The sequence below is a fragment of the Talaromyces proteolyticus genome (genome assembly GCF_021365285.1).
Source record: "Talaromyces proteolyticus strain PMI_201 chromosome Unknown BGW36scaffold_12, whole genome shotgun sequence".
NCBI lineage: Eukaryota > Fungi > Ascomycota > Eurotiomycetes > Eurotiales > Trichocomaceae > Talaromyces > Talaromyces proteolyticus.
The window spans coordinates 45,205-63,158 of NW_025764288.1; the positions used below are offsets into that span (position 1 = coordinate 45,205).

The following is a 17,954-nucleotide window of genomic DNA, read 5'->3' on the forward strand; positions in this document are numbered from 1 at the left end:
ATGGCGGCCACACCTGGCAACATCCAGCCAGCAAGCACAGGCATAGGCACCTTCGCTGAACATTAATACCTCTGCTGATCGTGCTCGACCTGTTGGTATTCTTCCTGACTACTGCCTCTGCTGCTGCTGCTTCCCGCTGCCTCTCTGCTCAGTCCCGTGCTAGGTCTCGTTTATTTCTCTCGCCCGCTCGCTGCTGTTTATTTCCTCGAAGTCCAACCACCACTTCTCCCGACTCTCTCCCGCCTTCTCTGTCATCAGCCAACCGCTTTCGTCATCATGAACCCTGAGTGGTATGTTTTCTCCTGCTCTTCAGTACAGGCGTGCTGTGCTTCGCTGTTTTCGCCCTCACTAACGTAATGATGCGTTCGATCTAGAGTTTCTCGCCTTATCTCCTGAGCTTCGCCGTTGCCTGCGCTTCTTTGGCCTTGCTGCGACCCATGTTTTCTGATATTTGTTATAGATACGACTACCTTTTCAAGCTCCTTCTCATCGGAGACTCCGGTGTTGGAAAGTCTTGCTTGCTGTTACGTTTTGCCGATGATACATACACAGAGAGCTACATCTCCACCATCGGTGTTGACTTCGTACGTCGCTCGTCAAACTCACTACAACGCTCATGCGATTTTTGATATCGAAGCTAATTCAGCCCCCTTCTCTAGAAAATCCGCACCATCGAGCTGGATGGAAAGACCGTGAAACTGCAGATTGTGCGTTGCCTTTCTTCTCCCCGAGACCCTCTGACGTTTTGACTAATATGTTTCATAGTGGGATACTGCTGGCCAGGAACGTTTCCGTACTATCACATCTTCCTACTACAGGGGTGCTCACGGTATCTGCGTTGTCTACGATGTGACAGACATGGACTCCTTCAACAACGTCAAACAGTGGTTGCAGGAAATTGATCGCTATGCCACAGAGGGTGTCAACAAGCTTCTGGTCGGCAACAAGAGCGATATGGAGGATAAGAAAGTTGTTGAATACACCGTCGCCAAGGTTCGTTGTTGTGTTGCTCATACCGACTAGACTTATCTTTTATTAACCGCTTTTTGTTGTGATAGGAATTCGCCGACAGTCTGGGAATCCCATTCCTGGAAACATCCGCCAAGAGTGCCTCTAACGTCGAGCAAGCATTCCTGACTATGGCTAGACAGATCAAAGAGCGGATGGGCACTGCTACAGTCAACAACAAGCCTACAGTGCAGGTTGGTCAAGGCCAAGGGGTCCAGTCTGGCTCCGCCGGCGGTTGCTGTTAAATGAGACCTTCCCATGTTCGTTTAATCATCATTTTGCTCTGATGAGTTTGTTCAGAGTTTGACTGCATCATGACAACGCTTTCCTTGGTGGATCTGTACAGGGTGTTCATAGACTGGAACAGGCTCGTTCGTGTGCTTGCTTTGATTACTCTCACGGGACCCTGTACCAGGCCGCTTTCTCCAAGCTTCTACATCTCCAATGAGCACATGTCTCCTTTGGCATTAATGATGCGTTGTTGTGTCTTGCGGGGACATGCTCGATAACGGTGTCTCTTGTGTGCCTTGGTCTACGTCCTCATCCCTTGCTATATTTCTTTCGTGTGTCATGTTACTCGTGTCCAGGTCTATTTGTTCATTCTCGGTTGTCTCTTCTTTCAGTTTGATATTTGTCACTTTCGTGTGTGTAGGCTGAAGTTACGCGTTTCTCTCCAATATGGACTAATGACAAGCAAGATACAAATTTCTCCAAGGCGATAACGATAAATCGCGTACTAATACATCGACTATCAATTATCCGTAGACCAGTAGACGCTTGTCCCACGCACTGCAAGCAATCTCCGATGCAGATCGCCCAGCACCACGTCCGAAAGAAGACACAAGCAGTGAAGCTGTTATCACGCGCGATCCCATGAGCAACGATAATCCTCGGGTGAGTTCGTTGTAGCACCGACATGTCCCCACCAGAGACTGGCTTTACCACTCCAATTACTATTAATTATGTATTCGAGTATAATGAGTGTTACTGAGTGTCACATGCGTGCTGCATACTGCCCCCGTAGCCTTCCTCGTCGACGGCGTCGGAGTCCTGGCGATTGCGGGTACTCCTAGTTCAGCCGAGGCAGGAAGTCGGCAACGTCATACGCCGTCCCTCGCCCTGTGCGAGACTGGCGGCCAGTGAGTGACCCTTGCTCATCATTTCGCGATCATATATTTGACTACAAGACCCGGCCTCAGTGTTTGCGCTCCCGCTGCTGTTTCCCCCGATTCCCCTTCTGCATTGCGAAGACATCTCTCGTGCATCACGCCCCACCTTGAACCGAAGCCGTTCAAAGGTACTTACTTCACTTCATTGCTTCACAAACAAGTATTTTTGCTAATATGTCTTGCCAGCCTTTCCAGATACCATGTCTCAATCAACCGTGGAGCAGCAAAAGGAGGCCGCCGCCGCATCGGCTGCCGCGCAGCAATCGGACAACATCACCCATGCCTTGGCTGGTGCAGGAGGCGGTATTATTTCGATGGTCTTGACGTGAGCCCACTTTCCATTCCGGTCACCGGCTCGAAGCATAGCTAAAACTACAAAGATATCCGCTCATTACGCTGTCCACACGGGCACAAGTCGAATCGAAACGCGCGCAGACTTCAACTACTGATGCTATCCGACACATCATTCAGCGAGAGGGCATCACTGGCCTCTATTCCGGCCTGACATCGGCACTTTTCGGGATCAGTGTCACAAACTTTGTCTACTACTACTGGTACGAATGGACTCGCGCTGCCTTTGAGAAGGCTGCGGTGAAGGCCGGCCGTGCTTCGAAGAAGCTCACAACCTTTGAATCTATAATTGCGGGTGCCATTGCTGGCAGTGCCACCGTGCTTATCACCAACCCAATCTGGGTCGTCAACACCAGAATGACAGCTCGGAAATCGGAGTCAGATGAGGAGGCTCTGCCAGGAGCTCCCCCTAAAAAATCACCATCCACCATTCAGACCCTCTTGCAGTTGCTTCAAAACGAGGGACCTAGCGCACTCTTTGCTGGTGTTCTTCCCGCTCTCGTTCTTGTGATCAACCCCATTCTTCAGTATACTATTTTCGAGCAACTTAAAAACACTGTGGAGCGGCGACGACGAGTGACACCAACGGATGCATTCTACCTCGGCGCAATTGGAAAGATCCTTGCCACAACCATCACTTATCCTTACATCACGGTCAAGAGTCGCATGCATGTCGCTAGCAAGGATGGACCCCGTGAAAGCCTCAATGGAAGTTTGAATAGGATCATTAAGGAGGAGGGATATACCGGTCTATACAGAGGTAGGATTCATTCCTAGAGTGTGAAACATTTGGGCTAATTATTTCAAGGCATTACCCCCAAGGTCAGCCAGAGTGCAATTACTGCCGCTTTCCTTTTCGCTTTCAAGGACGTTTTATACGACGCGATAGTTGCTGCGCGAGGAGGTCGCCGTGCTATTGGCAAGTAATCCCGACATAACTATCTGCATTTGTGACTCCATCAATCCGCGCCAATAGTGACGCCTTGAACGAATGCGTCACCGCGACATAGGGAGATCATGATTGTTCAGTAAGCCATATCCGGCCCGGCTACTATACGAACCCGATACTGGACGGCTGGCTATCAGAAAAAATACATGCAGCAATGCTGTCTCGATGATGGCAAAATCACAACCTAAAATTGATTGATGTATCAACAACATTCTGTAACATAATACGGTTGAGTTTAATGTAAACGGCTATGAAGGCTCGAACAAGTTTTCTAGTCGACGATCTGAATATAAATTCCAAAAATTTCAAGCTATCTATGCATAGTTTATAATGAATTCAATGTTATGCTTTGTGTTGATGCAATCACAAACAAGTCAAGATTCAGACATAAACCAATGTTACCCAGATCGGTAAGATGCGGTTGCCGTGCACGTGCCCTGACGCGGCTGCTAGGAATTAAGGCGGGCGATATGGTCGCGTTTCCCATGCTTATCAGAAAACAACTGAGGTTCACATATTTATTGAATACTCCCTTTCTCCTCACTTTCCTCTCCCTTGTTTTTGAGCATGCTATTATATGCGTGGCTACATATAACTGAGTTTATATTGCCTTAGTTGTTTAATCATTTACGTTCGATTGGGCAAGCAATGTATAGGAGTTATGGGTGGCTCAGATGAGTCTTCTCGCGAGAGAGAAACACTACTTTCACAATTCTTGTCATACCGTGATCAAAGGAAACAACTTTCGGATATCCCGTTACGGAAAATACGCCATGCGCAAAGCCAAATCGATACGGCGACGAGAGCAGCAAATGTGGCCCAGTCTTCAAGCCCCGTTAACCATCAACTTCCACTCCCAAAACGAAGAGGCCGCCCTCCAAAACGAGCGCTCTCTGAAGTTCCATCAAGAAACTTGGTAATTGGACACTCTAGCACATCGCATACCACAGAACTGGAATCACCACCAAGACGAATCCAGGCTGGCCCTCAACGCCCCAGGCGATCAAATGCTCGCTTGAATAATTACTATTCAAAGTCAAACTATTCTGGATACGCTCGAGATTTAGTTGATGAACACGAAAGGAGTGAGAATGATACTGAGGATGAGGAGAAATCAATACTGAACGCTAAGAAAGCTACTCCCTCGTCCTTGGATGTGTGTATACATCGGCCACAAATCAGCAAGAGACCTCGCGTTATATATTCCTCAAAGAACCTTCAGATCTATCGACAGACTTTCGCATCTCTTGACGAAATTGCCGACCTACCTGGCAAGTTTAGATATGAAACAGAGAGCAATCCTTCGAATTACGCTCAGAAATACAAGCGAGATACGTCAAACCCTATCCTGCATGTTGCGTTTAGCGAGGAGGAAATCGAAGCTATGATTTGTCTTCTTGGCTGTGATTCACCTGATACGATCTCATCTGAAATGAGTTTGGCCGATCAAGTAATCCACGTTGTTAGATCAATGCCAAAGTCTCGTGTTGGGGGACGATTCATTGCTCAAATCAAGCGAATGGTGAGGCTCGGGAAACTTCTTGCCAAAAATGGCTTCGATACTCTTGCTGCTTATCACCAGTCGCTCGAGTCTGTGAATCGACAAATGAGGGGCTTAATTGAATCCTTGTTGAACCAGATTTTTACTGGTGCAAGTGCAAGCTTGGATTCTACAAAATGTCTTACAATGGCTTTGAGGCTTCAAAGACGCCGAAAAGCTGATATATCTGCCTTCATCAAGGATGCAATGCTAGGATGTTTACCGGCAAGACCTTATTACGTGAAGGCAACGAGCAACTCTTCCTTGGTGCAGAACCGCCACCAAGCATGTCGATTTTCTACTCGACTTCAAGAGAATTCACACTCAAGCTATAAATTACGAAGGGGTCATTTCTGGAAAGGTGCCTCCAACGATGTGATCAACCTTGCCTGGTCTCCTGATGGCACTAAATTCGCAGTTGGTGCTGCAGCGCAGTGTGACGAACATAACATGCAATACAACCGTTGTAACAATCTGCTACTTGGTGACGTGATGCGTAACTCGATTCGAGAATTACCAGCTCATCGGGTACCTTATCCTGTTGCGAATGCGCTTAATACGCATCTATATATGAGCGTTAGTGCTGTGCACTGGTTCCAAGATGCCTTATATACAGCCAGCTACGACAAGACTGTCAAAGTTTGGGATGTCTCCTCATATACGAATGCGATTTGTACAAGAACATTACATCATGATCACAAGGTTCAAGTCATGGCGAGGCAACATAATTCTAATATTTTAGCTACAGCAACAGATGTCTCAGTGCATCTATGGCATATGGATGCCTTGGGCGAAACTTCTCAATGTCTTGATTTCTCAAATCAACGTTCTATTAAACACCCTCGTATGATTCGGAACGTCGATTTGTTACCTTCGAGTTTAGCATGGGGCTCTTCACCAAGAACGAGTAATCTGTTGGTTGCGGGTTTTTCTGGCAAAGAAAGCTGTGAAGGAGATGCATGCCGGGAAGGTTTATTAGCCATGTGGCAACTGACTGAAAGCTCTGTGGTACCTTCTCCTGTCCAGCCTAATGCGCAAAACATTTTTGATGTGAAATTTCACCCTTCAATGCCTTGGTTCGCAACCGGTAGTTCTGTTCCCCCAACAGGGTCTGGAGCGGGTAAAGGTGTGCGATCATTAGTCCGTGTCTACGAACCGTCAGGCATGAAGAGATGTGCAGTCGAATTTAACTGCCCGGCCCTTGATATCAATGATGTTACATTCTGTCCAATGGACAAATGGCTCATTTCCGCCAGCTGCACAGATGGTGTCACATATGTGTGGGATAGTCGAAATCCAGAGCAAATCTTACACAGACTAGCTCATGGGGAAGCATTGAATCAGCTTGATGAGCAGCTTACCAGAGAACAAGCAGACGTTGGAGTGCGAGTGGCCCTCTGGGGAAACAGTGTTGACAATTTCATGACCGGTGGATCTGACGGCGCTCTCAAGTCATGGAATGTTTTGAGGGCACCAGAAAACGTCTTTATTGAAGACATTGCTGTAATTGAAGATGAAATCATGTCAGGAGCGTTCTCCCCGGACAAATCATCGTTGCTTGTTGGAGATGCCGCAGGCGGTGTTCACATATTCTCCCCAGGCGCGGATGCTGTGGAAGAGTTGAATTACGATTACAGTCACGAAGACAAAGAGTCGCCAGCGCTGTCTCTAGATTCCGGAAAGTCAATAGGACGACAGCTTTTATCGAGCAGACAACTTATCCAGCATTCTACGTATGGCGTATGTAAAGGACCTGCTTATAATGGGCCGTACGCTGCATGGGCTAGGCCGGACGGCACACCTAGAGAATTACTACCAATTACGCCGCTTCTACCTGAATTTGAACATCAGCAACTAGACGGGCCAGTCACGGCGTCTGATTCACACGGGATGGATGAATTATCGAGAACTATACTCGAGATGCAGAGAACAGTGGCCCAGATTCGCAATAAGGTTTCTAACAAACGGAGGCGAAGTCAAGAAAGCCAGCAGAGGGCCGCTCCAAAGGTCACTATCGACCTGTGCAGTGACGGGGAAAGGATGGTATCGAAACCAATCTGGATCGACCTGACAGCGGATTCGGATGATGATTCTGGCGACAACAACCCATTGAACGAGGATTCCGACTTGGAAGACTATTGGTTTCCAGAAAGCCACGCTATTGATGCTAATATCAGATATTCCAGTGTATAATCACCCGATTCCAAATAGCAACCATGCTTGCACACGTGCAGCTGAACGCACGTGAAGATTTCGAGGGATGTCATGCGATTTGCTTAATTGTAATATAGGGAGCAGCAGCCTGATAGACGCAGATAGCAGTGAAGAGCATTCTCCTAATTCGGACTTGACATTATTTGTTAGGCGCGAGCTGTATACTTAGTCAAGAATAATATGGCGGGAGCGTGGCTGTGCTGCTAAGGATTGGCTTCTAGAACTGTCTCCGTGCATAATAATATATCCTGCGGAATAATAATACACGAGGAACCGTGACATAATTAGCTCCCGAGGGATTTAAGTCGCCAAGAATACACCGCCACGGTCGCCTATATTTCGCGGCTGCCTCAACGGTCGACCGCTGTCATCTTCTTCCTTTATAAAGAGTTACTGTCGGCGAACTCTTTCTACTCTTTAATATCCAGGAATATCAGCTCTTTCGTAGCCTTTCTGTCGCATCTCCACCATCCTCACAGAAACCAGTTTATTCAATTGAATCCAGGGCGTTCAATCGTCCATACACCGATGTCCTTCGCCCCGCCTCCAGGTCCCCCGCCTCCGCCAGTTCCGCCAGGTTGGAAGGCTCAGTTTGACGATCGATACAAACAATGGTAAGCACCTTTTGATTATAGGTATCGAATCTCACTGTCTAACGCAACCTAGGTACTTCGTCAATCTGAAGACTGGTGTTTCTCAATGGACAGTTCCCGAGGAACCAGGTGACGCACCAGCAGATGCGCCGCCTTCATACCATGATTCAGGCCCAGCTAACCCCGCTGTTGCTGCTGCTGCAGGCGACGATAAGTCGCGCCTGGCCTCCAACAACCCTTACAATCACCCGAGAGGCAGCAACATCGACGATGACGCCAAGCTAGCTGCTCAGCTACAAGCCGAAGAAGACGCCCGCGCCAATCGCAACAACGGCGGAACTTCGCGTGGCGAAAATGTAGACTATTACAATTCACAGCCCTCCCCTTCGCCAGGATCGCCACAGGCACATGTGTCTGGCGGATCTCAGACTAACGCGCCACCCGCTGACCAACGACAGCGTGGTCTTTTAGGGAAAATCTTCGGAAAGTCGAACGATCGGCCTGGTGGTCAGCAACCTGGATATGGGTATCAGCAGAATCAGCAGCAGTATCCGCCGCAACAAGGGTATGGATATGGCGGTCCTCCTCAACCGCAGTACGGCGGCTATCCCCCGCAAGGTGGCTATTATCCACCCAACCCTGGATATGGGGGTGGTTACGGCTATCCTCCTCAGCAGCAGCCCGTAATTATTCAGCAACAGCCTGCCAGGAGCAGTGGAGGAGGATTGGGTACAATGGGTGGTGCTGCGTTAGGTCTGGGAGGTGGCCTTCTCGCTGGCGCCTTGATTACAGATGCAGTTGAGGACCATGACCAAAATGAGTATGATCAAGGGTATGATCAAGGGTATGATGATGGCGGTGGTGACTTTTAGTTTTTCTTCGTGCTTCTTGCTTTTGATATACTCCCCAGTTACTACTATTTTTAAGCCCTTCCTTTCTCACTTCTGTGGTTGTTGCTGCAAGCGCAACTTAGTTTGTTTTCTGCTTTCTAGTGTTTGATCGCTTTCAGCATGATGCATAAAATTACGCGTTACGAGTGAAAGAAGCTACGACTTTACTGTTCCTCTTACACCGATTAAACATGGTCCCGTCTTCGAGTGATACCCTCGATGCTCTTCATTCTATATGAACTCTCTTTAACTAAACGTTGTCTTTACTAAATAAAGCAACATGCTCCACGAGACATTGTCGCCAGATAGCTCTAACCAACACACAAACATCCCTACCCCCTTCTCCTTGTCCCTGCTTCCCCCTCTCGGCCTGTTGCTTGCCCTCTGCTGGGATTAGAATTACCTTGAGACTGTTCAGTACTGCTCGATAGCGGGCTAGTCGAGGCCCCAGCCATCCAGCTAGCAATATCAAACCCCTGCGGCGCCGCAGAACCACCCGCAGCAGCTCGACTAGCCGAAGAGAGCGGGCCGGAACGTGACTGTTTCTCAAATTCTTCTCGCATTTCAGGATCCACTAGAAACCCATTAGTATTACGGTACAGCAAAAAACCGGATCCTCTGGAGAGAGAGAGGTGGGGGAGACGTACTGTTCTCAAGTAGTTTCGGTATACCGACTGTTGCTGCGAGAGCAAATAGTGCCAATAGAATCATAGGATTCTGGAACAAACTCATCGGCGAGACTGGTTTTGAAATTAGGCATTGGCGATTTTTATTTTTCTTGATAAAACTCACACTTTGGCCTCTCCTCATAAAACTGTCTCCTCCCCAACACCCTCGCATCAACAGTCACATTATCATCCCCACCCTTCGCAGCCCCAGCCTGCTGCGCAACGTATTTTTCCGCACCTCGGTTCTCCCATTGATTCCCTCGGAATGTCTCCCAAATACCAGTGATCGCGCCATCGCTGGAGACGTCGACGCGGTACGGAGCAAAGATGTAATCTCGGGATCGGATGTCGAGCAAATACGACTCTTTGGACGATGAGGGTGGGAGATCTGCGAAAACGAACTCGGCGGAGCGAGTTAGGGGAGCGGTGAGTATCTGCTGCTGCTGCTCGGTTTGAGAGGAAGAGAGGGTGGTGAGAGTTGCGTGGGTGTTTGGTGAGAGCGAGTGAGGGTTGGGGAGGACATTGCTGGGTGGTATTTGGACGATGAGAGATGCAGCAGCTGCTGTTGAGTAGATGCAGCTGCCTGCGGATAGCAGGGTCAGCAAGTGCAGGAGTGCAGTCATTGTGAGATGCTTGCTGTGCGGGAGTTGGCGGTTCTGGAGGAAATTAAATGACAACGGAGGTTGACGCATTTTAGCTATCGGTGCCAAGCGTGCCTCCGCTATGTTACTAGTTATGAATTTACCCACTGCGAATTATTATGGGCCGTATACTTGATTATGTATTCGCGCTCGAATATCAACTATCATGATTGTAAATTCATTTAGATTTATCACAAGTATCGCTCTTACTATACAAAAGATACTAAACGTTGAATGTTGAGCTACGCGGACCTGAATACTAGTACTACATGTAAGGTCCAGCTACCTCGACCACTTTTAAATTTTATGAGAATGATACGCTGGTCACTATGTAAGTAAATACTGTACATCCAGATCTCCACAATATGTACAAACCATGTCAAAAAACCTGCTTCGGGCAGATTTAGAAGTGCGACATAAAACTGGAGATCAGAATAAATGGAACTCAAATGTTCGCAATAAAGAATTCTAGAGTTTAGCCTTCGGCGCATCGCTTTCTTCCGCAAGTTGGCTGTACAGGTTGTCCAACAGAGTGCGGAACTTCTTAGTGACAATGGGGCGCTTCAATTTCAGCCTATACATGTGTCAGCAAGCTTACTCTTTCTATTTCAAAGCATATAGTTAACCGAGGAGCTTACGTTGGTGTGAGAGTCTCGTTCTCAATTGAAAAGGGCTCAAGCATCAGTGCGGCGTTCTGGACTCTTTCATATCCAGCAAGCTTGTGTTTCTTCGCGGTACGTTGGAAGTCCCTAAGGACAGACTTGCGTATTCTATCATCTGACAGAACTGACTTGATCTGCTCGATGTTGTTGGGGTCAATGTTCTGGCGCAAGATCTTGCTGGCATAGGGAGCAAAAACATCGGGCTGAACACCGAAGATTCCGATCAAACAAGTCTGGAGGCTGTCTCCATGGACATAGGCTTGAGCAAGATAGGTATGCTCAGCCGTCAGAATACCCTCCAAGCGTTCTGGAGAGATATATTCACCCTGAGCCAACTTGAGGACATTCTTCCGGCGATCAATGATCTTGAAGCGACCGAGCTCGTCAATCATGCAAACATCACCAGTGCGGAACCATCCGTCCTCGGTGAATGCAGATGCAGTTTCTTCCGGGTTCTTGAAGTACTCCTTAAAAACGTTGTTTCCACGAAGCAAAAGCTCTCCACGAGGGTAAGGCTTGTCGTCAACGAAGTATTCCATATCAGGGAGAGATACAAGACATGCCTCAATGGCCGGCACGACACCACCACAGTTGCTCACGGAGCGATCCTCGGGATTTTGAGTAACACCCTGAGCATACGTTTCGGTCAAACCATATCCCTGGACAAAGTTTGCGGAAGTAGCAACTCGCAAAAAGTTGTGCACCGTTGGATCCAAAGGTGCCGATCCAGAGGCCATAAGCCTCGCGCGATCTAGTCCCAATGCGCTAGCGACCTTCTTGGTCCAGATACGATCATAGATGATATGTTTTTCAGTTGCCGTGCTGGGATCGGCGGGATTGAGATTAGCAAGCTTAGTGTTGACCACATGTCGCGACAAGGTTCCCTTGAAACCGGGAGCGTCCACTGTTGCAGTGCTTACAGCGCCGGCAAAGCGTGTAAAAAGACGAGGCACCGATACAAAGGCGTTGGGTCGCAAAAGCTTCAAATCATCAACTAATTCAAGAATATCGCCGTGGAAGTATCCAATAGCTCCACCAGACCAGAGACTTCCTTGTTCAATGAGACGCTCATAAATGTGCGCCAATGGAAGATAGGACGCTATAACATCGCCAGCTTTTGCATTGGTGAGAGACAAGCTGCAAGATACACCGGCAATGGCATTCTTGTGGGACAAAACAACACCCTTGGGAGGGCCGGTTGTTCCCGAAGTGTAGTTGATGGTCACGATGTCCTCGGGAGATGGGGGATTGTAAGGTCGGTTGAGGGATTCGCCGAGCTTCTCAACTTCGTCAATGGTGTAGATTGACAGGTCCAGACCAGCAGCCATGTCCTCCAAAAGAGAACGTTTTGAGAAACCAGGTTGCTCTCCAGCATCAATAGGATCCAAGCAGATGATGAACTTGAGCCCAGGCAAATTAGGCTTCAGCTTGATGAGCGTAGGTACATGGGGAAGTGAGGTGACAACACAGCTCAGTTCAGCATGATTGACGATGTATTGGGTGGTTTCGGGGCCGAGAACGTCATAGATAGAGACCGAGAAAAGAGCCTGCGACGTGCATGCCAGATCTATTGCAAAATTAAACACGTTTCTTCGGTTGTATGTCCGCACGTACCTGTGATCTGCCACTCCGGTCTGTTTTGGCACCAAAGTCCCACGCCGTAATTTTTTCCACCACGTCCATGTTTATTGTGTAGTTCCACGATACCGACACCAAGGTTGGCTCGGCGTTTCTGGACGGTCTGGTAATCGAGCCATTGGTACGCACCAAATGTCTTTGTCACTGAGTTGTACGAGCGGGAACCGAGACAGCGGCCCTTGGGGTTTCGGTTGGCTAATAATGCATCTCAAGTTAGGCCTGTATCTTCCAAGGGAACTCAAGCTATGTATATATATACCGGCTGACTCGAACATATCATGCACCGTCCGGACCTGTCCCAAGTGCAATTCGTCAGTGCGGCGTCAATTAGTCGTCCATGGGAATGGGTGGTTACCTTAGGGTCGAGAGACACGAGCAACTCCTTGTGAGAATTCCATGCTCGATAGACCTTACTGCGGCCGGGTTTCTCGGATCCGGGCAGGGCGACAGAGTACGGCTTGCCCTTGGGAGGCGGCGTGCGCAGCTCCTCTGCCTTGGCGGCATAGGCGGGTTGTTGCGAGAAAAGCATATTGAATTTGCAAATGCACTTTCAAACAAAACCTAGATGCGACCAGCTGGTCAGTAGGAAATGCGAGGGTGTCTTCACAAAGGACAGCTCACTATGCAAGTAGCAGGAGACAACAGGAGAAAGCAACCCAGCCGTAGAGAGCTGTCCGCAAACAGAACAAGGGATGCGAGAAGGAAGAACAAGAGCAAACTGCGGATAGGAGCAGGAGCAGGAGCAGGAGCAGGAGTAGGGGTAAGAATAGGAATAGGAATATTTAGGACACCCCGGACGAGAACGGCAGATTGGCCTGGAGAAGGGACAAGCATGTGCTTTCGCATCTTCAAAAAGCTGGCGGGCCAGGCAGGCGGGCTGGTGGGGAAGCACTGGCCAGTAGCCGCGAAGCAAGGGTTACCACCCGCAAACTGCCTCGGCTGTTGCCCAGCACGGCCTAGCGCTCTCCACGGGGCAGCTCATATAATAAGCATAATACCATGTATAATAATAATAATGCGTCGGCATAAGCTGGCGCATGTGATGGGGTTGCGAGAGACGAGACCCGAGAGATGCGGGGATGCCTATACGAGAGATGTATGCGATAATTATATGTTGTATTCGAGCAATTACTAAGATATAAAATACATGCCAGAGCCAGCCAATCACGCCCGTCGGCGAAATGTCTCTTCAAAGAAATAGCCTCTGCCAGAGGGAAGTCGGCTCGTCCGTCTCCCAGCTCTCGTTTTCAAGCTCAACACGCCCCGTGTCGAGATCTGCGTCAATCGGGCGCACGAACTTGGTGCGGAAGACCAGTTTGTGTCCTATGTATAGCACGGCGAACAGAATCAGACTGATGTAGGCGACGAAGAAGCTCGAGACGTCGAAGCTGGGAATCCATGCCGTGAATCCCTGCGTGAAGATGATGAAGACGTTCCAGAACAGCCCGTACCAGGCAAACCAGGGTTGCCACATGGCTTTGTACGGCAGCAGGTCCCGAGAGATGTCGCGCGCCTTCAGGGCCCGCATGAACGCAATGTGGCAGCCGTTCAATGTCGCCCAGCTGATGAAGCCGGCAACACTGGAGATGTTCATGAACCAGTTGAACACGGTGCCACCGTTGTTGGACAGGTTCATAAATGCCAAAAGACCGATGGCAGACGTCAGGGCGACACCGTAGTACGGCACACCGCCTTGGGATGTGGTCTTGAAGATTCTGGGCGCAAGGCTTTCCTGGGCTAGGCCGATGAGAATACGGCTTCCACTGTAGACGTTGGAGTTCGCAGCGGAGAGCACCACGGTCAACAAGACCGCGTTGATGATCGAGGGTAGAACCTTGACTCCAGCGAGATTGGCGGCGATAACAAAAGGTGAAGCCGATGCATCGGTGTTACCGGACAGGAGATTTTCGTTGGTGTATGGAACCAGCAGGCCAATGAAGAAGACAGTCATGACGAAGAAGAACAAGATACGGTAGAAAGTCTTGCGAATAGCCGACGGCACCGTCTTGCGGGGATTCTCAGTCTCGCCAGCAGCGACACCAACCAACTCTGTACCCTGATACGAGAATCCGGCCTGGATGAGCACTGCCCAGAAACCAACAAACTTGGCCTTTGGGCCTGTAACTCCAATGTCGGCCAGGTCTGGATATGCGGCAAACGCACCAGGGTTACCCCATGTGTGGAAACCGAGATATGGCCTGTGCCCCGCACCAGCATCGATACAGATGGCAAAGATCATAAATCCTACGATCGTGACGATCTTGACTGTCGAAAGCCAGAACTCAAGCTCGCCATAAAAGTTGACTGGAAGCAAGTTCAAGGCAGTAATAACAACCCAGAAAATGGCAATGAAAATGGCAATCGAAAGTGAACTATCCCAGTACTGAATGATCAAACCCGTCGCCGTGAGTTCCAGTGCGTACGTGATTGCCCAGGAAAACCAGTAGATCCAACCCATGGCGAAACCCAAACTAGGGTCAACGAACCGTGAAGCATAAGATGTGAAAGCACCGGCAATAGGAATGTAGGTCGCCATTTCTCCGAGGGAGGTCATAACTGAGTAAACAATTGTTCCAACAAAGATATAAGCAATGAGCGCTCCAGCGGGTCCAGACTTTGCGAGTGCGCTACCGCTACCGATGAAGAGACCAGTTCCGATGGTACCACCTGGACGATGTCAACATGTTAACTTATAAAAAAGCAGGTGCAGAACTCACCTATGGCGATCATCTGCAAGTGCCTACTCTTCAGCTTGCGCTTAAGATCGGGCAAAGGCAGAGACTGGGGCGTTGCGCCATGTTTCTCGACATCAGCCATACCGGCTGAGTGGTCGCTGAAACGCTGGGGATGAGAGCCCGAAATGGACTCATTAGCAAACTTTTCGTTCTCATTGGGATGTTTTCCACCGGTGGCAGAGATGTCGACTTGGTAAGCCATCGCCAGCCACGCTTCTCAACCCCGCTGCGGTCGTGCTCGTGAAACGGAGGGAAAACGAGGGTGAAGAAGGAAAAAGAAAATGAGTGACAAGTCTATGGTGGGTAGACTTGAAAAACGCTTCCTGAGCAGTATACTGTATGCTAGACTCTACGCCGTGTTAGCAAGCGGGCTGAGGGATCCTCGAGATCTGGCAGTCTGGAGGAAGACACGCGACAGTGGACAGAGATCGATAATAAACGAGGAGTCAGGGCTCCAGTAACATTGCCTCGCCGTTGCCCGCCTGTTATGTTCCATGCACTAGTCTCGTAACTGGTCGCACTGGGTAGGATGGCAAAGCGCAGGTGGAGCCGATCCGGGATTCTTGCATGCGTCGCGTTACTTTCCGTCTGACCTTCCTCAACGGATATAGTCGGCTCTCGCTCTCCTCGACATTGTCATGCCATTTCTTTATTCATGTTCTCGTTGAAGCAGGGGTTGCACAGCGCAGAGCCAGTGTGAATCAATGAATCAACAAATGCAATTGCATTGTTGGAGATGCACAGTCAAAGGAGCGACAGATCGGCGAGGCAGGGTTGCTTTCAGAGTTCACGGAGGACAAACTTATCGGCTCCTTTGACAGGCCCCAATCAGATCAGACGTCGAGATAAGCAGAGAGGCGAATCAGGGTCGAGAAGCAGCAAGCTGAGAGGAGAAGCCAGCTCAAAGGCTGATCAGGACAGAAAAAATCGGCGGGCAGTGGGTCGGGATCCTACCCTACTCGCCGACTCGCAGGAGCAGCGCGCAGGGGCAAATCAGTGGCGCTGCGGCGGCTTTGGCCTTCCGCTTCAAGAAGGCTTCCAGAACAACGATTCTTATCAAATCAGGTGCCAGAGTATGTAATCTCCCTACAGTACAGTACAGAGTGACAAGTCGGCGACTTCGATTCTGTTTTGAAGAGGACTTTGTAGTTTGTGCAATGTATTACTATAGCTCAATGATAATGTTAAAATAATAAATAATATAATAATATAATAATCTTTCGCCGGAGCCCGCGCTGTCAGTCGACTATCGCTAGCAGATTTCTGACCTTGACTGGCAGATTCCGTATTACTGTTCTCATTATCCAATATCTGACCGGTCTCGGCATGCCGCCCGCCATGATTGAAATTCGTGAATCCAGCCCATATGGCAGAAATTGGACAATGTTAATGTCAGACGCTATATTCAATTAGGTAAAATAACATACAACCCTCGTTTCTCATAAAGCATAAATCATACTTCAACCAGGTTAAGCGCCAGAAAGGTAACAACTCATTAGGAACACTCGTCAGGGCCCAAATATTAACTATTCCAAGCTCAAACCTCACTAGGACCGTTTCTTCGCGCGGCTTTCCATACAATGTCGTGCGTGATTATACCCCAGCATGAGGCTCGACACCCGATGTCTTTGCATGCACGGTGGAATCATTTCTTGACTGCAGCGCGAGACGGACGGTGAAAGCAGTGGTGACGGCAAACAATACCCTGCAATATAAAAATTAGCGACCGCATCTTTCCCATTGTTTACACAGCGCAATTCAACCCACCATTCAAACGACGCAAACACGGTCGCGGCCTGCAACGAGCTGCACGGACCAGAGTGGCATGCGCGAGGCGGAGGCAGCAATGCGCCTAGGGCAATGAACCCGGCAAACCAGAAGATCATGGTCACGATCTCGACGGCAAGCACGGCGTAGACATGAGACAGGTTGGAGAAGAAGACGGGCACGAGGGACAGGTACGGCAACGCGATTACTAGCGTCCAGATGGAGTTGAACAGATCGAAATTGACAGTGCCGGACGAGTACCAGTACCAGCTCAGCTCGACGTTGACGACTGTGCAAATCAGTCAGTATCATACTATCGTTGCATAGACGTGGGTGGGCCGTGTACCGTATGCGGTCAGACCTAGGATGATAATGGCAAAGACTGCCTGCACGATGCGCACAGGCAGAACCCAGTTCAAGTGATGCAGGCTATGGTTCGACATGGTGTGGTGGCTCCCTCAGTAGTTAAATCTTATGCAGAGATAGGATGCAGCAGTCTGAATAGCGGTGTTTGGAGGAAAGAAGGTAAAACGATGGTCTTTTCAGAAGTCCGTCTGATTTATTAATTTATTTATTTATTTATTTATTCATTTCTGGCAGGCGCGATGACGTGCATGTCGAAAGTGGCTGCCTCAACCCCACACTGCATCATCTGCTCGTATTTTATTAATATTACTATCACTATTGTTATTATTATTAGTATTATTGATACTACCATTCTATTAAGGTTTCATCCTCTCTTGGCGTATCGTCAAACGCCGTATGTGTGAGACCTGTAAGAAGACAAAGACGAGTACCCAACACCATGGACTGCATTAACGACTGCAACGTACAGTACTACTATATACACATGTGTGATAATATTATAGTATGATTATGCTGGACGGGACGTCAACTCTAGATTATTTCGAACTTGTTTAGAACCGAACGTGGCGCCCAACGGCTGAGGCTATGACGCCAGCCCGCATCTAAAGGCCCAATCACGGGCGGGGAAATTCATTTTACAATATTGATGACTGTAGATGCTGCTTTCCCATGTAGTGTATGATTCAAACTGTCAATTGGATATTGGATATAGGATATAGGATACAGTACTCCATCTGCCGCTGCCACCCTGAGGGTAACGTGT

The 17,954-nt window shown here is 49.0% G+C and overlaps 9 protein-coding genes across 9 annotated transcripts; 5 read left to right on the forward strand and 4 right to left on the reverse strand.

Moving 5' to 3' along the window:
- The first annotated feature begins 29 nt into the window (after positions 1-29).
- Positions 30-1,725, forward strand: BGW36DRAFT_387689 (secretion related GTPase SrgB/Ypt1). Its single transcript, XM_046217148.1, has 5 exons — positions 30-287; positions 461-584; positions 660-707; positions 766-993; positions 1,059-1,725. The coding sequence occupies exons 1-5, from the start codon at positions 277-279 to the stop codon at positions 1,251-1,253; spliced, it is 606 nt and encodes a 201-aa protein (XP_046067201.1). The 5' UTR covers positions 30-276; the 3' UTR covers positions 1,254-1,725.
- Positions 1,726-2,098: 373 nt separating this feature from the next.
- On the forward strand, positions 2,099-3,834 carry BGW36DRAFT_327271 (putative peroxisomal membrane protein Pmp47). Its single transcript, XM_046212750.1, has 3 exons — positions 2,099-2,502; positions 2,558-3,288; positions 3,337-3,834. The coding sequence occupies exons 1-3, from the start codon at positions 2,378-2,380 to the stop codon at positions 3,453-3,455; spliced, it is 975 nt and encodes a 324-aa protein (XP_046067202.1). The 5' UTR covers positions 2,099-2,377; the 3' UTR covers positions 3,456-3,834.
- Positions 3,835-4,138: 304 nt separating this feature from the next.
- Positions 4,139-7,210, forward strand: BGW36DRAFT_400468 (WD40-repeat-containing domain protein; the record flags this gene model as incomplete). The annotated part of the gene is made up of 2 exons (XM_046218633.1): positions 4,139-4,233; positions 4,261-7,210. 2 exons carry the CDS (start codon positions 4,139-4,141, stop codon positions 7,208-7,210), a joined length of 3,045 nt encoding a protein of 1,014 aa, XP_046067203.1.
- Positions 7,211-7,759: 549 nt separating this feature from the next.
- BGW36DRAFT_363458 (uncharacterized protein) lies at positions 7,760-8,696 on the forward strand (the record flags this gene model as incomplete). Its single annotated transcript, XM_046214466.1, has 2 exons — positions 7,760-7,845; positions 7,898-8,696. The coding sequence occupies 2 exons, from the start codon at positions 7,760-7,762 to the stop codon at positions 8,694-8,696; spliced, it is 885 nt and encodes a 294-aa protein (XP_046067204.1).
- A 569-nt stretch (positions 8,697-9,265) lies between these two features.
- BGW36DRAFT_387696 (uncharacterized protein) lies at positions 9,266-10,153 on the reverse strand. The gene is made up of 2 exons (XM_046217149.1): positions 9,362-10,153; positions 9,266-9,288 (listed from the first exon to the last, which is right to left on the reverse strand). Exon 1 carries the CDS (start codon positions 10,072-10,074, stop codon positions 9,484-9,486), a length of 591 nt encoding a protein of 196 aa, XP_046067205.1. The 5' UTR covers positions 10,075-10,153; the 3' UTR covers positions 9,266-9,288; positions 9,362-9,483.
- A 338-nt stretch (positions 10,154-10,491) lies between these two features.
- Positions 10,492-12,852, reverse strand: BGW36DRAFT_304809 (putative AMP-binding enzyme; the record flags this gene model as incomplete). The annotated part of the gene is made up of 5 exons (XM_046212006.1): positions 10,492-10,597; positions 10,662-12,252; positions 12,300-12,518; positions 12,583-12,616; positions 12,679-12,852. The coding sequence occupies 5 exons, from the start codon at positions 12,850-12,852 to the stop codon at positions 10,492-10,494; spliced, it is 2,124 nt and encodes a 707-aa protein (XP_046067206.1).
- Positions 12,679-13,531, forward strand: BGW36DRAFT_47284 (uncharacterized protein). The gene has a single exon (XM_046222367.1). The coding sequence runs from the start codon at positions 12,913-12,915 to the stop codon at positions 13,456-13,458; it is 546 nt and encodes a 181-aa protein (XP_046067207.1). The 5' UTR covers positions 12,679-12,912; the 3' UTR covers positions 13,459-13,531.
- BGW36DRAFT_305080 (putative arginine transporter) lies at positions 13,513-15,140 on the reverse strand (the record flags this gene model as incomplete). Its single annotated transcript, XM_046212035.1, has 2 exons — positions 13,513-14,990; positions 15,041-15,140. 2 exons carry the CDS (start codon positions 15,138-15,140, stop codon positions 13,513-13,515), a joined length of 1,578 nt encoding a protein of 525 aa, XP_046067208.1.
- Positions 15,141-16,205: 1,065 nt separating this feature from the next.
- On the reverse strand, positions 16,206-17,429 carry BGW36DRAFT_387700 (membrane-associating domain-containing protein). Its single transcript, XM_046217150.1, has 3 exons — positions 17,172-17,429; positions 16,826-17,114; positions 16,206-16,763 (listed from the first exon to the last, which is right to left on the reverse strand). The coding sequence occupies exons 1-3, from the start codon at positions 17,266-17,268 to the stop codon at positions 16,652-16,654; spliced, it is 498 nt and encodes a 165-aa protein (XP_046067209.1). The 5' UTR covers positions 17,269-17,429; the 3' UTR covers positions 16,206-16,651.
- Positions 17,430-17,954: the final 525 nt, after the last annotated feature.

Coding starts and splice junctions, on each gene's coding strand:
- BGW36DRAFT_327271 (XM_046212750.1), top strand. CDS start 2,378: ATGTCTCAATCAACCGTGGAGCAGCAAAAGGAGGCCGCCGCCGCATCG. Junction 2,503..2,557: donor ATTATTTCGATGGTCTTGAC/GTGAGCCCACTT, acceptor AAAACTACAAAG/ATATCCGCTCATTACGCTGT. Junction 3,289..3,336: donor ATATACCGGTCTATACAGAG/GTAGGATTCATT, acceptor AATTATTTCAAG/GCATTACCCCCAAGGTCAGC.
- BGW36DRAFT_387700 (XM_046217150.1), bottom strand. CDS start 17,268: ATGTCGAACCATAGCCTGCATCACTTGAACTGGGTTCTGCCTGTGCGC. Junction 17,115..17,171: donor CCTAGGTCTGACCGCATACG/GTACACGGCCCA, acceptor TGATTTGCACAG/TCGTCAACGTCGAGCTGAGC. Junction 16,764..16,825: donor GTGTTTGCGTCGTTTGAATG/GTGGGTTGAATT, acceptor TTTATATTGCAG/GGTATTGTTTGCCGTCACCA.
- BGW36DRAFT_387696 (XM_046217149.1), bottom strand. CDS start 10,074: ATGCGTCAACCTCCGTTGTCATTTAATTTCCTCCAGAACCGCCAACTC.
- BGW36DRAFT_387689 (XM_046217148.1), top strand. Junction 585..659: donor CCACCATCGGTGTTGACTTC/GTACGTCGCTCG, acceptor CCCCTTCTCTAG/AAAATCCGCACCATCGAGCT. Junction 994..1,058: donor TTGAATACACCGTCGCCAAG/GTTCGTTGTTGT, acceptor TTGTTGTGATAG/GAATTCGCCGACAGTCTGGG.
- BGW36DRAFT_47284 (XM_046222367.1), top strand. CDS start 12,913: ATGCGAGGGTGTCTTCACAAAGGACAGCTCACTATGCAAGTAGCAGGA.